The sequence below is a fragment of the Mastigoproctus giganteus genome, chromosome 3 (assembly GCF_048544385.1).
Source record: "Mastigoproctus giganteus isolate SK-2022 chromosome 3, ASM4854438v1, whole genome shotgun sequence".
Taxonomy (NCBI): Eukaryota; Metazoa; Arthropoda; class Arachnida; order Uropygi; family Thelyphonidae; genus Mastigoproctus; species Mastigoproctus giganteus.
The window spans coordinates 173912533-173928414 of NC_143577.1; the positions used below are offsets into that span (position 1 = coordinate 173912533).

Here is a 15882-nt window from a genome sequence, read left to right on the forward strand (position 1 = left end):
GTTTTGTATTAAGGAAAAAAAAATGTCAAATTAAAAGCAGTTTTATCTCACTGTAAGCATTTGGAAGGTAATGGATCTGTAGGGTATAATTTGGGCATATTCTTCTGAACAACCTGAAAGCATGTGAAATTCCGTTTAAAAACTATCTGGTGCTAAGTGTTTTTAAAAGAGGAGATTGAACACTTGTTGGTAATATGTTCTCCTTGCTATTTTATTAATTTGTGTCCTGAAAAGGGAGTGTATACTATTTGTGAAATTGGATGAATATTTGATGGACATTTAATGCTCTCTAGAAAGAAGAGCTAAAAGGAAAGACAGATTTAAAGAATTTTAATTAATGCATGCTATTGAAGTAAAAAAGATTTTGAAGCATGTGTATACACATTTGCTTCCTTTGGACAAATGCAAGTAACAACCTCACAACTTTAAATAAGAGGTTAAAAGTGGTGAGAAAAGCCATATAAGTTCTTTTTAGAGCTACTAAAATTGAAAAGCACAACAAGCAGTCACCAGTGAGTGGCATTGACTTATGAAATTTAGTTCATGGGCCGAAAGAAGACAAATTAAAGAAGAAAAAATCACAGATTACTAGTGAAAGCAACCCAAAACATACTAATCAATCTGATTACTCTAGACATGTTATCCCCCCACTTGTGCAGAATGTCCGTTCCCCTCTTCTGAATTGATTTAAGCAATTTATTTGTTTCTTTTAAATATTATGGCAATATTTGAAAATCAGAACATATCTTTACAGTCCAGCATAACACATTTTACTTACTGTGGTCATTACTCCTGCATACTTTTAAGTGTGTAAATTTGTTATACTAATAGTAGTTCACCTTTCCATTTCATGTTGTTAATAGATTACCAAATAGACAGAATCAGAAGGACGACTCAAACATTTCTACCTCAGTGTCCTGGGAAGACTAAAACAAGAGGTGAAGATTCACAAGTTATGGGTAAATTTGAAGTGTCTGCAATTCTGCCCAAACACGATAGGAGGGAGTATATCAAGAGGCCTTGTCAATCGATTCGGCCTTGGAGAGGTTGTGCAAGGCTCATGGGGTAGAATTATTTTAAGCATGGTCTGTGCTTGTTAACAGGAGAGATTGCTTCTACAGGGATGGGATACACTTAAATAGAAGGGGTGTAAGACATTGTGGGGATATCAGAGATATGGTGTCACACAGATATAAGCAGTGCAGAATTGGAATAAGGGGAGTACAATGTGTACAGAAGGGATAGGCAGGTTAGAAAGGGAGGAGGGGTTATGCTGTTAGTTAAGAAACACAAAATGTAAGGAAGTGCATCCAGTTCACATAGATGGAAATGCAATGTTGAGTCAGTTTGGTGTGACATAAGCACTGGGAAAGCAAAAATTAGAGTAGGAGTGTGTTATAAACCTAATGACTCTGATGAGTACAGTGAACAGTTGTACAGAGAAATAGAGTGGAGCAGTAAATCAGAATGTCTTATGATGGGGGATTTTAACTTCCCGGATATTGACTGGAACTTGTGGTTGGTCACTTGCACACTAGCAAGACTTTTGTGGACTTATTGGATGATTGTTTTCTATAGCAGCCTGTTTGAGAGACAACCAGAGGTAGTAATACTCTCGATCTGATTATCAGCAGTGATTATTAGTGCATTAAGAATTTGCAGATAAAGGAACCACTAGGTGGCAGTGGGATTTACTTGAAGATGTAACTACCATTAGGGGTAAAGGGAAGGGTTTTTGCTATCGTAAAGGTGATTTCAGTGATCTCAGACAGTTTTTAAATTCTTTACGTGGGACCAACTGATGATGTTACCAACAGCAAATTCTAAATGAGAAGCATTAAAGGAATTAATTTTGGAAGCTACTAGGATTTTCATACCAATTAAGAAATACTGTTCAAGGTTTAAGCCTCAATGGATGTCAGATGAACTAATGAGACTCGTGGTAAAGAAGAAAAATGCAGGGTATGCATATAAATTATCAGGCGACACAGAAGCCTATGGCAGATTTAAGCTAGTCTGTAATCAAGTCACAAAGAAAGTTAGGCGAGCGAAGGCAGATTACGAGAAATCCTTGGCAAAGGATGCAAATAAAAACAGCAAAGCATTCTTTATATAAACTCTAGGGATGAATCAAGTTGGTCCACTTGATATCGATGGTGTGACTGTTAATGATCCTACTCAGAGAGCTGACAAACTAAATGAGTGTTTTGCATCTACATTCACACATGAGGAATTCTGTAGGGAAATGGAGGCCAGAAGCTTATCAAACTCTAACAGGGAGTTAAATGATTTTGTAATAAGTGAGAGCAAAGTGGAGGAGAAATCGTTGAAGTTGAACATAAGGAAGGCACTTGGGGTGGATGGGATCTTTCCAGTTATATTAAAGGAGGCAACAAAGGAAGTAAGCAAACTCTTAGCCATAATTATAAAAGTATCCTTGAACCCAGGGAGGGTCCTCATGGACTGGAGATGTGTGAATGTATCTGCAATTCACAAAGGGGAATCAAAGGGTGACACGAGTAATTACAGATCTGTTAGTTTAACTTCTGTTTCAGGGAAATTAATGGAGGCACTGGTTAAAGAAGCACTGCAGGATCATCTAGACAAGACGTCAGTTATAGCTCGGACACATCTTGGGTTTGTTATGGGGAAGTTTTGTCTGACCAATTTGATTGGATACTGTGATGTGGTCACAAAGGAACTGGATGCAAAAATAATTTTGATATCATATACATGGATTTCAGGAAAGATTTTGATACTATTGTTGTTGTTGGGTTTTTTTTTGGCGCAAGAGCTACTTTGGCCCTATTGCGCCATTGATACTATTGGATATGGAAGACTACTATACAAATTGGAGCAGTATGGCATTAAGGGCAAGTTGCTACAATGGATAAAAGAGTGGTTGAGTAGGAGAAAACAGAGAGTGGTAATCAATGGACACTGATGTACTAGTCATCATGTACTAATGTTATTAGTGGAGTTCCCCAGGGTTTGGTGTTGTGCCAATTGTTGTTTTGTATATTTATCAATGGTATTGATGGAGGTACATCGGGCTTAATGTCTAAGTTTGGAGATTATACAAAGGTTGGCAGGGTTGTTAATGACACTAATGACAGTATGCTACTGCAACAGGATCTGGAAAAGTTGTGCAGATGACCTGAGAAATAGCAACTGAAGTTTAATCTTGACATATGCAAAGTACTGCACATGGATAACGGTAACCCCAGAGAAACATATTGACTGTGTGGTACTACACTTAGGGTGGTAGAGAATGAAAAAGACCAGGAGTAATTATGCATTCAGATATGATGTTTTCTGAGCATTGCAGACAGGCTACCAGAGTAGGTCATGGAGTCTTGTCAAATGATATACAGGAAGTTTGCTAGTAGGGAAAAGGAGGTGATTATCCCTTTGTATAAGGCAATGGTAAGGCCATGCCTTGAGTACTGCATACAGGTCTGGAGGCCTCATTTTAGGAAGGACGTAGAGTTGCTAGAATGAAAACAGTGTAGAGGCAACAAGATTGGTGAGGGGAACGAAGGGTCCTCATACCAAGAACAGCTTAAGTTCTGTAAATTGCAGCATCTGAAGACTAGGCACCTGCTGCGTGATCTGATTGAGGTGGATAAAGCCTTGAATGGGTTGAGCAGGCTCAATGCTGGTAGTATTCAAATTGAGGAAAGACAGTTGTAAAATAGATGTTCAGAAATTTTCTTTTAGTCAGTGGGTGATTGATTGCTGGAACAAACTTCCATCAGTTGTTGCAGAAATTGACAGCTTAAATGAATTCAAAGCAGAACTAAACAAATATTTGGAGTGAATGGATGAAATGGGATGTGTTTTTTTTTTTTTTTTGACTGATGCTCTGTAAGCTTTCTTTTTTGCATCATATGCTTCTGCTAATGCTAATAAGTACCTTTTTTTATATATATTTGTTCAATTAGTGTTCTTGATCATAAAAAAACGAACTACCAGCTATGTAAGTAGCATTATTACTTTCTAGGTGAGAAACATTGTCTGAATGCCCTACGTAATAGTTCATATTTTGGTGTATTATCATTTTGATAGCCATATTTTTGACAAAAATGAATTTTTTTTTAGATAAACCAAAATCAAAGGAGAGGGGTAAGGAAGAAGTCAGTTCCTTGTTTCAGAGGCGACGAGTTGACATCCTGCTTGGAGAGCTTGCTAAGAAGTTTCCACCTAAGCTGCCTTCCCCACCCCAATTAGAGAAGCAAACAACAGGTAGGATTTTTATTTCCTTAATAATGTATCCATTATGTGAATAATATAGTATACAAGCATATAATGTATTATGTAATCATATGAATTAAGTACATGTTGGGAGTTTTTAATCTGCTTTTTTTTTTTTTTTTAAATATAGTTATGCATGCTTTAATGAAACCAATTTTATGAATATATACCCTTACAAAATGCTGTTTCATTTTGGCAGAAACGCTTGTGTGTGGAAACTTATAACAGAAATAAAAAGGCCTAATATACTTAGTCTTTATGGAATATATTTTATTATATTTTATTGGAGTATGTTTTATGGAATATTTAGTATATTTTTTTAGTGTAATTGATAACAATTAACAATACCATGCGAATACAGCCTATTAAACAAAACATTTCTTTTTTCATTTCTACATTCAACAATACTGTAGTATATGCATAGTACAGTATTATTGAATGCAGAAAAGTTAATTTATTGATATTTATTGTGCTAGGATAGCAGTTCCCAACCGGTGGTTCGAGACAGGTCATTAATTAACTTCACTGCCCTTTTTTGTATAGTTAGGGGATTAAAAGTTGTCCAGGGGGGGCACCATCCCAGCTACGTGAGAACTATTTATCATGATAGGTGATATGTGATCTATGTAGAGTTAGCTGCTATTTAGAAAAAAAGAAATGCCACGAGTGAAAAAGATTAAACCTAATTTTTTTTGATGCAGAGCACACAATATTTGGTGACATATTTATGCCAAAAAAGGTTAAAAGTCAGGGTTATCCCAGTGAAGATACATGATCTTGTTTAGAAATCTGAGCACTATTGAAAGTTAGCATGGCAGCAGTAGACTTTATTTTGCAAGAAATAAGTAAATAATTCTTCACCCCATTAGAGAATAACTTGGAGATCAGTATTTAAGGAATTGGTGATGGATATTGTTTTTGCATAACAAGGTTTCTCAGACTGGAAGATAAAATGTAGTTTATCATTGAAAACACTTACAGATTTCCAGTGGAAGAAGGTCATTAATATACAGGAGGAAAAGAATTGAGAAAAAAGAAGAAAAAAAACAGAATCTTGGGGACAGTAGCATAAGAAATTCTTGTGATGGGACCCCAAGTGCAAAATTCAATTTTGAGGCCCTGGATTTATGATCTGTTGTTAGTGTGCCAACGGAAACTGTTTTGAACTCTTCTCGGTTAGAATTAGAAAAGGGTATCTTTTCAATAGTAGTACTGGAAAAGGTCATATTGAATTTCCCACAATATGGTTATGAGGAACATGGATGCAATATAATGTTGAGAATCCACCAAATTTCATTTAAGACATATCTTAAATACAGCCTGGACTTTGGAAGAATGGTGTATTCTACTCCTTTGTCTCTGCTCTTTCATCTGTTCACTCTAAGAAAGTCAAGGTATGTGTATAGGGCCCCGTTTGGCCTTGGAGGGGGAGAGTAGTCCAGTATGGTGCTCCAGTTTCATACATCTGTGATATGCCTCTACTCAGGGAACTTCAGCATTAGTTAAGAGACAAAAGGCCATCTATCATTATTTGCATTAAGCAGCTGATAGGAAACTGGCTACATAATTGCAAAAAAATGGCATGCAAACTATAAGGCAGAAGCTTGTTTATAAGACTTTTATATCACACACAATCAGAAGCCTTAGAAATGCTAAGAGTGGTGAAACTCAAAACACTATCATTTCAGCTTCACTTGATTTTATCCAAAGATAAGCAATGTAAGCCATGATATTACCCGATCAATGGTAATGGAATCCAAATTGGCAGACATTGATCAGATAAAAGGTTTCAAGATAGTGTGAGTTGGCAGCTGGGGGAGAGTTTCTCCATTACTTTGGGAAGAGTTGAGGTAAGGTGCAGTTCAACAATAATTGGGAGGGAGGGCATGGTTGCTTTTTTTGAGCAAATTTCCACACATAGAAAAATACCAGTGGAATAAGAGAGTATAAAAATGCAACAAGAAAGATGAGCAATCAAAGATTTGTGATTTTGTCAAAATCTTTGAACACATTTAGTTGACGTAACTTTCGGCATCGTCATAACTTAACTAAATGAAGCACAACCGCACCGCTCGACAAATGCAAAGTAACTAAATGAAGTAGTTACTTTAACAAGTTGTTCAACTTGAAAACTAAAAACCCAATTTGAAATCTAGTTGTATATCCTTGTAGAGCTCTCAAAAGGCAACAATTTTGTTGCTTACTGATTTTGTATAACATTTATAGTTTTCAAGATATTCTGAAAACAAACTGAAAATGCTTGAATTTTTCAACTCTCAACTTTGCATCGCTATTACTCGAGACCCATAATAGCTACATCAAAACTATTTATAGATGTAAAAACGTTTTCTACTGAACAATTTTGTCGCTTACTGTTTGTCTATCTATCATAGTTGAGAAGTTATTGAGAGTGAAAGTAACCAAGGCGCAACAGCAAATGACTAAAATGTGAACTTCTTAGTTTTTTCAAAAAAAATGATATTAAATATAAAAATTTCTAATTTTTTCTTGCATATTTGTCAACGGCATTATATACCCAGAAAAATAAGTATAAATTGTTTCTGCTATTGTCTAATTAGTTTCGGAGATATAACAGGTGTTATAAGTTTTACTTTTTGTGACAGCCTGAGTGCCATAGGGTACCCCCAGCATAGACATTATTCACGTCAAAATTGCCAGCTGGGCCATATCTGATATATCAATGCTTTCATCAAGAGCCAACAAAAAAAAGACTCAAATTTAGAAGCCAGCATTGCTAAGCTTTTTTCTATATCTGCAGAAATTTCCTCAGTGTGTCTCTTAACCATTCTTTGGGACAACTAATGACATCGAATTCTTCATTCTTCTCTGGATATAAAATATTAACAGAGGTTAAGCACTCCTTGACAAATTCACCATCGGAGTAACTTTTTTGAGTGCTTGACAATTTTCTCTGATACAATATAACTCGCTAGCAAAATGTTGTCAGAAAATTTCTGCTTTTTTCAAAAAGAATGTAGTCCCTACATTCAAAAAGAATGTAGATTAAAAGAATGTTCCTTAGTCTGTTTCATCAATTTTTCTAGTTTCATCTTTCTAATTTCTCCTTGAAGGTTATGATATTCACTGTGTTTTGTTTTGTATCTCTCTCTCTCTCTCTCTCTCTCTCTCTCTCTCTCTCTCTCTCTCTCTCTCTCTCTCTCTCTCGTAGGATAGCTTTCTTTTGTTTGACAAAGCACATTGTAAGGGTTATTGTCCATCAAAAATCATTGATCAAACTTATGAAGTAAATGCACAAACACAGTAAGAACTGTGTATCACAAATGAAAATACGACTGCAGGAGTCAACAAGACTGACTTCTCATAATCTGTCTTAGCTTGCCTAATTCTTAGTGACTTGATTGCAGACTAGTTTGTATTTGATGTAGGATTCTCTGCCACTGGTCTCATCAGTTTATCTGACATCCATTTAGGTCCAAAGGTTGGTATCCTTTAGTTGATATAAAAAAAGCTTAGTAGTTTCTATTATTACTTCCCCGAATGCCTTCTATTTAGAATATGAAGTTAGTAACATCATCAGTTGGTCCCACCAAAAGGAATTTAAAAACTGTCTAAGACCACTGTAGTTGTGTTTACAAAAGTGAAATCCCTTTCCTTTACCCTTGACAGTGGTTATATCTTTTAGTATATCCAACCTCAATATATTATGATCACTGTTACTTAGTGATTCCTTTATTTGATTATTCCTATCTGGTTTTATTTGGTTATAATGTGCAGAAATTTGCTTTTAGCCAATGGATAGTTGATTGCTGGAACAAACGGCGCCTCCGTAGCCGGGTGGACAGGAGCAGCAGTGCGTAGCACACTTCTTGATTAGACCGGGGTTCGAGCCCGTGTCCACCAAATACGGAGGATGTGGAAAGGTCAGGGAATGACCACCGCATATCCCCGGAGCAATATGGCCTTAGTTGCTAATGCTCCTAAAAACCAAATAACAAAAATAACAAGCTGGAACAAACTTTTAGAGGCAATGGATGTGTGAAAATGTTTTTTTTGGCTGATGCTACATAAGCTTGATTTCTTGCATCATATATTCCTCTGCTACTACTTGTCTTGCTTGAGATCCATAATTCTCCTTGCATCCAAAGGTTTCATTTTGTACTAGCTACAAAAGTGATCATTGTTTCCTCTGATAAAGCATTAGTACCTTAGAAATAAAGCACCTGATATACCTTCCTTTACTATTTTGAACAAAAATAAATGGTATTTCAAAAACTGTGTAAGCAGCTGTTTTTGTGGCCTGTGACCAACTGTCCCTGAGAACACTTTGCAGCTTTCAGTTGACTGTCCCTACGAGAAGTTGATGACTGGACATTAGGTTTGACTAACTGCTTTGTAGCCTTTAACTCATATTTTGTAAGCTGACGAAAGCATGATTCATCTATTCATGGTTAAAAAAAAGACAACTCCATTTAAGCAAAAGATATCAGTAGGTATAGTGTAATAAACTTTTAGTATTTTATCTCAGTAAAATGTAAGACTTCTTACATAATTGTTTAAAATTTTTATTAGAATTGCTGACATTTTAATGGTTAATTTTTATTATAATTAATATTTATTAATTATCAAAATTATACAGATGAAACTATCAAGACTGAAGTGAAAACAGAAGTCAAAGTAGAAAAGAGTGATAATTCAGTGTCCACAACAACAACAACAACAACGACGACAGCAGCAGCAGCAGTAACAACAACAACAACATCATCATCAGCAACAACAACAACTGCAACAACAGCAGCTTCAACAACAACAACAACAAATTTATCACAGTCTAGGCCAAGCATGAAACCTCCAGAAAAAAGACCAAGATTAGCATAGTCAGTTTTTAAAATTGTACCTTGCAGTAGTGATTAAAATTCATGTAATAAGGAATAGAGAACTGTATATATGAGATACTGTGTTAATAAAGATTCCTTTATTTTATTTGAACAAGCCAATTCTTTTATCTTGCGTGTTACATTATTAGCAGTGACAGTAATAATTTTTTTAGTTGACTCTAGATTGTATAGTGTTACACAGGTGTTTTGTAATTTTCAAACTCTTAAATTTCACTTATTCCTTTTAGGCAAAAGAACATAACTAATAGGTTTTGTTTTAAAGGATTGTGCAACATGGTGAAGAGATATTGTGTGGATGGCTGTCAGCAGTGAAGAGCTCTGGGTAGGATGGAGATGGGCCAACTACGTATGGAGTGTGAGGTTCATCAGTGTCTGAAAAAGTGTCATCTCAAAGTTATGAAAACAGTTCAGAGAGTTAAAAACATGTAACCACAGGAAAAATGAAAGCCATTCACAGGCAGTTACATTGAACAAATGCCAACATATGGCCTTACAGCCAAATGCAGCAGAAAAATATCTGTACACCAACTTGAATTTTAGCTCTCACTGGCTGTAGGCAGTAAGACATTATCTTACTGCCTACATGGATAATGTCTCACAATCTTAAATGGCATAATGCTAAATAAAGGAAATATGTAATTTGTGTCCTTTTAACCGAGTCCTATATTTATCATAGCATTACAGACCGGACCCTCAATAATGGAATCAAGTTCTGTTCTCTGATAAGTTAAGATTCTGCTGATTCCATGGAATCAAGATTCCACCACTGAAAATCCTGAATAGTGATTTTCAGTGGTGGAGAGAATATGATGCACAAACTAATCTCTGACATAATGGATAAAGGGCAGTTTTTGTTTGTTGAGGATTGATGGTGTTGGAGGCATCACTGTTAATGGCTGTGCACCCCTGCATACCTTTTGAGAGAAAAATCTTGATTGTTTAACAATATAGAGATAAAAGCTTGATGAAATGAAAGATATTTTTGCTAGGCTGTTTGTGAGTGCTGTTGGGCCACAATTTATTTATGGACAATAACGCACTCCCATAAGGCTCAGTTGATTGGTGAGTGTCTGAAAAGGATAGTAGTTGTCTAGAGAATTTATTGCTGCCAGATCCCCAGGCTAGAATCCTGTATATTTCACATCTGAGGTTTGGAGGCGGAAGCAAATTTCCACTTCTCCACATTTGCTAAAATCTGCTTTCAAAGAGGAATGGAATTTATTTTCTGATGGTGACCAGAATTACGCTGTTGATAGTGTGAGTGGGTGATCACACCTGTTGATCCTTGGGTAAACCTTTATTCACAAAATGAAATTTGTTTGATGATTTTCGTGACTTGATTATTCTCTCCTTTTTTTTGACATACAGTGGTGGACTGCATCACCTTAAAAAAGTAACATTTGTAGTGAAACGTATAAGATATTGTTTGATTGTGTCATTTTGTTTTTTGCAAATAAAAGGTATTGTACCAGATAATGCTTCTATTGCATCAGCCATTTCTATAAATATGGCATTGGAAGGGTATATACACTCATTAATATCCTGTTTTGCGAGGTGTAAGCATAGCTCCATATGTTCAGTTGGCACCAAAAAAAAAGTATAACTGTTGCTCTGGCCCAGGAAGGGCTTTCTACACATGCTATCACTGATAAAATATGCTGGCACCAGTCAACAGTATCCCAGGTGCTGAAATTAAAGCATAAGCCGGTGATGTGGAAAGATCTTGATTGGATCAGGCCCTAAGAGAATGACTACGCCTCCCCAAGATCAATATTTGAAACAGCTATGCCTTCACAATCGCCGTGCTAGTGCTCCTGATCTAAAACTGGACTTTGAGATGGCCTCTGGTGTTGAAACAAGTAACGAACTATCAAAAGACAACTTTTGGAATGTGGTTTGCATGCCTATTGGCCCAAGAAGAAGCCTTCGTGGACCCAAAAAATGAGGAAGTGACTTGTTTGGCTAAAACACGTTTCACGGACAAAAGAGCAATGAGACACCGCCATCTTTTCTGACGAATCAAAATTCAACCTGCATTGCTTGGATGGGAAGTGCTATGTCAGAAGACAAAAATCGGAGGCATACCATCCTGACTGCATAGCACTGACTGTAAAGTTCCTCACCAGTCAGATGGTCTGGGGATGCATAACAAGCAAAGGGATGGGGTGAATTCAGTTTATTAACGGAACGGTGAATGCAGAAACTTACACTGCTATCTTGGAGGAGTTCCTGAAACCCATTATTAGGGATCACCACACCGACATCCAAAACTGCATTTTTCAACAGGACTCAGCACCTTGCCACACAGCAAAATTGGTAAGTTTTATTCTATTTAGATTTAATAATGAGTTTGTCTTGTCTCACAAAGCTTAAAACATACTTACACCAATGTTTTCCCTCGTTTTTCTCCCTTAAGGTGCACTCATACCTCTGAAATGCTGGCTTTACAGTGTTGGACTGTTCCGGCAACAGTACAGATTTGAACCCTATTGAAAATTGCTGGTACATAATGTTGCTAAAATTGCTCAGAAGAAGCCAACAAGTAAGATTCAGCTGCAGGAGAGCATTGTAAAGGTGTGGTACGACGAAATTGGTCTGCCGTATCCAGAAGTTGATTAACTCTATGCCAGATCGTTGCAAAGCTGTAATTGCAGCTCAAGGAGGACTTATTTTGCTTATTTACAGTACATAAAACTATTACATTAATTTGTCATTTCCGTATGTACACGTAAATGCGGCACCTCTGTAACCAGGTGGGCAGGAGCAGCAATGCGTAGCACATGCTTTTTGATTAGACTGGAGTTCGAGCCCGTGACCACCAAATATGGAGGATACGGAAAGGTCGGGGAATGACCACCGCATATCCTCGGAGCAATATGGCCTTAGTTGCTAATGTTCCTGAAAACCAAATAACAACACGTAAATGCAATAAAATGTATGTTTGGTTATCATGATTGCCATTTGCATGATTTCTCATATTTCTATTGATTATGCATTATTTTTTTATTTTTTTTATGGAAACCCCAAACATGAGAGGTATTAGAACCTATAGTACTTAGTACCGTGCTTGGGTTGGAGGTTGAGAAGATGAAGGAAGATATTTGTTGATGTTAGATTTGAACTTCTGCAGACTGTAATTTTCAGGAAATACGTATGAAGGAAGGTTGTTCCAGAAAATGGCAGTTGAATGAATAAACGAAGAAGATAAAAAATTGGTTCTGTGTTTGAAGTTGGACAGTAAAAGGATGTTGGTTGATGGTGGATGTTTGGACTGTTTTGAAAGAGAGAGAGTGGGAATTATAGATGCCAATTCAGAAGAACAGTGCCATGGAAGTATCTAGAAAAGGCATGCAGCATACAACTGCCTTTCCTCAATTTGAATTTATGCCCTCTCAGGTGATTATGCTGAGCAAGAGGAAGAATCCCATCAGCATTAAGCATGTTTAAACCATTCAAGGCTTTATACACCTCAATCAAATCACCTCACAGGTGCCGTGTCTCCAAAATGTTTTTGATATTCCTAAAATTTCCCCAGGATATATGATGTAAATTGTGTTACTGTTAGGTTTTAACCAAATATGGTATTGTTATATTTCTGTTGAGGCCATATTAACATAGTTTTTCTCCATTTTTTTTCACTGAAAAAAAATGGAGAAAAACTATTTTGAAAACAAATTATGCATATATTCACATAATGGCAAAACTGTTTTGCCATTATGTGAATATATGCATAATTTGTTATTCATCTCTAATTAACAAATTGGCCATCAGGGGAGTGCTGGTCTGTGTTATGTAAAATGTGAAAAATGATAAGCTGTTTTTTGCTAAACCATATTTTATTTGGTGTGTGTATGTGTGGTGCAAATCTAAGTTAGATTTAACAACTCCTTCACTAAGTTACCAAAGAAATATAGCTGTGTTTAAGAATACATATATATACCCAAGGTTTTCTGTTATATTGGTGCCTCCGTATCCAGGTGGGCAGGAGCAGCAGTGCATAGCACACACTTCTTGATTAGACCAGGGTTCCAGCTCGTGCCCACCAAATACGAAGGATGTGGAAAGGTCAGGGAATGACCATCGCATATCCCCGGAGCAATATGGCCTTAGTTGCTAATGCTCCTAAAATCCAAATAACAAACAAACTGTAATATTACTTTTCAGTTTCAAGTGGTGGGAACAGGGGCATTCCTATGGTATGTGATACCCGGGTGCAAATCGCAATTTAGTGCCCAGGTGCGAATCACAATTTAGTGCCCGGGTGCCAATTGAAATTTGGTGCCCCCCTTTAAAATTTTCTTTATATGTGTATGTAAGTTTTGGGTTTTCAGGCGTCCCTTGAACGTTGGTGCCTGGGTGCAGTGCACCCATTGCACCCTCAGTACGGCCCACCCATGGGTGGGAATATGATGTAATCAGACAGTTTCAAACAGATAATTATAAGAACGATATGTAATGATGTGATGTAATAAACTTGAAAAGAAATGTGAAAAATAGATGTAGCATTTCAAAGTGAATATGATATCATCATGCTTATTTGCATCATTTATAATAGAATGTACTTCCTCTGATTGTGGAGGTGCATTGTTTAGAAATACTGAAATTATAGCGAAATACTAAACAAAATTTGGACATGGAATCACAAAAGCAGCAGGAGTGAAATTAGACAGGAAGAGGAAAGAAGATATGAAAAAATGTAGCATTTTTGACTTCCACATATCATTAATCAAAGCTGTAAACCATTGTAAACTTTTCCTAACAAAAGAAAAAATAATCAAATTGAAAAGAGTTTGCACTCAATGTCAGTGTTAAAATGTGATTCTGCAGGGTACAATATTGAGTATGTGGCCAACCGGAAAAGATGTAGCATTTCTTATAAAAACCCCTGGTGCTTGGTGTTGATAATGCATATGTTATGGTAGGCTTCAAAACTAGATAGCAAGGGTATTAAAAGTGGAGATTTGAGTACATGGAAATAATAAGCTTCAGCAGTGAATTCAAAAGTAGTTTTGAAAAAAAAGAAATTAATGAGTTTCTTAATAAAAGAACTTCTGAATCACAAAACTGCTGCAAACTGTTCAAAATAGTCCACACAAGCTGATAACTGGGCAGATTATCCTTGTCTGTGCAGAAAGACTTTATGTTCATTTTTTCTGGCTCAAAGCATTTTTAAATTCCATTAAATATGTTATTGTTTGAAAATCCAGACTTAGTTCTTTAATAATACTTTCCCTGCATCCATTTACTGAGATTACTTCTTGATATGTTGAAGGATGTGATGTGTAAATTTGTATACCAATATTTCTTAACTCTTCCATTTCTCTTTTGTAAGTTACCATAACTGACTGAATCAGATAGATGATTTTGATTTAGTCATGAGTAGCTCTGCTGCCAAGACCACGAAGATGCTGTTCTTTTGTTCAGTGAGGAAGTACTTTACTGCTGCATGTAACTACATGGTGCATAGGAACAATGATGTTCTTATCAATTTGACAGTCCATTATTTTTAAATTTGAAGTTTGTTATACACAAGTTTCTAATATTGATTGGTATCACCGAAGATGAAGCAGTAGATATGTATTAAGTTCAGTGGGAACTAATTATGATTTAATTTTATAAACTATTGAAAAAGAATTGCTGTAGGATGGTCCTTGTTTGGCAAAGTGACAAGTACAAAAGGAAACTTGAAATGTAATGAATTACCTCACACTGTGCTTGGCAGTGCTGAGTGTGAGAAACTATCTAATATGATATTCAGTCAGGTGAGAAGAACCAAAACTTAGTTCAGAAACTTCAGATCTTCATTTTCTGATGAAACTTTGGAAATTCTCTGACAGCCAATTCTAGTCAGCAGGTCATTGTTATAAACAAATCTTTGACTTAGCATTTCTGAAGGGGATGATCTCTTCCTTGATGATAATCAATTGGTGGTGTCTAACAGACAGAAAAACACATGTTTTAAAGCATTCTACAGGGTCATTCTTGTAAGGAGGCATTGTCTGACTTCATCTGGTACATTGAAAATTCTAAGTCCAAATTTGAACTAACTATTATGGTCAACTTCGAGGGCACCTTCAACATTGCCTGGTAGGGAAGAGCCCTCGAACATTTCTGGTCTGCCAGATGTTCCTTTCAAATATACAAATTATTTCTCTGACTGTTCAATTATTGTTAAATCAAAATTTCTTCAAATCTCTAGGAAGTCTTTCGAGGGTTCAATTTCTTCTTGGCGAGACTTGAAGACTTGAATCCTCGAAACATTTTAATGTTTTGAGGGTTCCATCATGGTATAGTCCTGGGGCCACTTATCTGGAACATTGTGCTTCAAAACTGGTTGGATTGTTATCTCGAGAATTGTAAAATTGCTTTCGCCAATGACCTGACAATTGTGCTCTCTGGCAGTTCGCATGTGGTGTTGGAGGTGAATACAAACCAGATTTCATCTGACTTTTCCACCTGGCCATTGGCTAACAAACTTAAAATTAATCCAATGAAAACAAAAATAATGCTTTTTAAATCCAAGTTAGATCTTAGGCGGCCCTCTCCAAGTCAAAATTTTTGGCAAGCGTTTCCCTGTAGTCATTCATGCTAAACTCCTTGGTGTCGTTATATCATATTCTTTCCTTCTCTCAGCGTGGGTAGCACAGTGGTATCGCCCCTGTCCTCTCCACACTGGATAGAAAAGTCTAGGGTTCGAATCCCCTCGATGACGCAAGGAACTTTTATGGGCTTTTTTCACTCTGTGGCTAAG

At 36.5% G+C, this 15882-nt stretch overlaps 1 protein-coding gene across 1 annotated transcript in view; it reads left to right on the forward strand.

Moving 5' to 3' along the window:
- LOC150088419 (mediator of RNA polymerase II transcription subunit 6-like) overlaps window positions 1-9216 on the forward strand; it is a 66340-nt gene extending 57124 nt beyond the window's left edge. Inside the window, exons 7-8 of the mRNA XM_090370768.1 lie at window positions 4102-4245; window positions 8873-9216. Coding sequence (XP_090226894.1) covers window positions 4102-4245; window positions 8873-9111 — 383 coding nt within the window. The 3' untranslated portion in view covers window positions 9112-9216. The remainder of the gene's footprint in view (window positions 1-4101; window positions 4246-8872) is intronic.
- Window positions 9217-15882: the final 6666 nt, after the last annotated feature.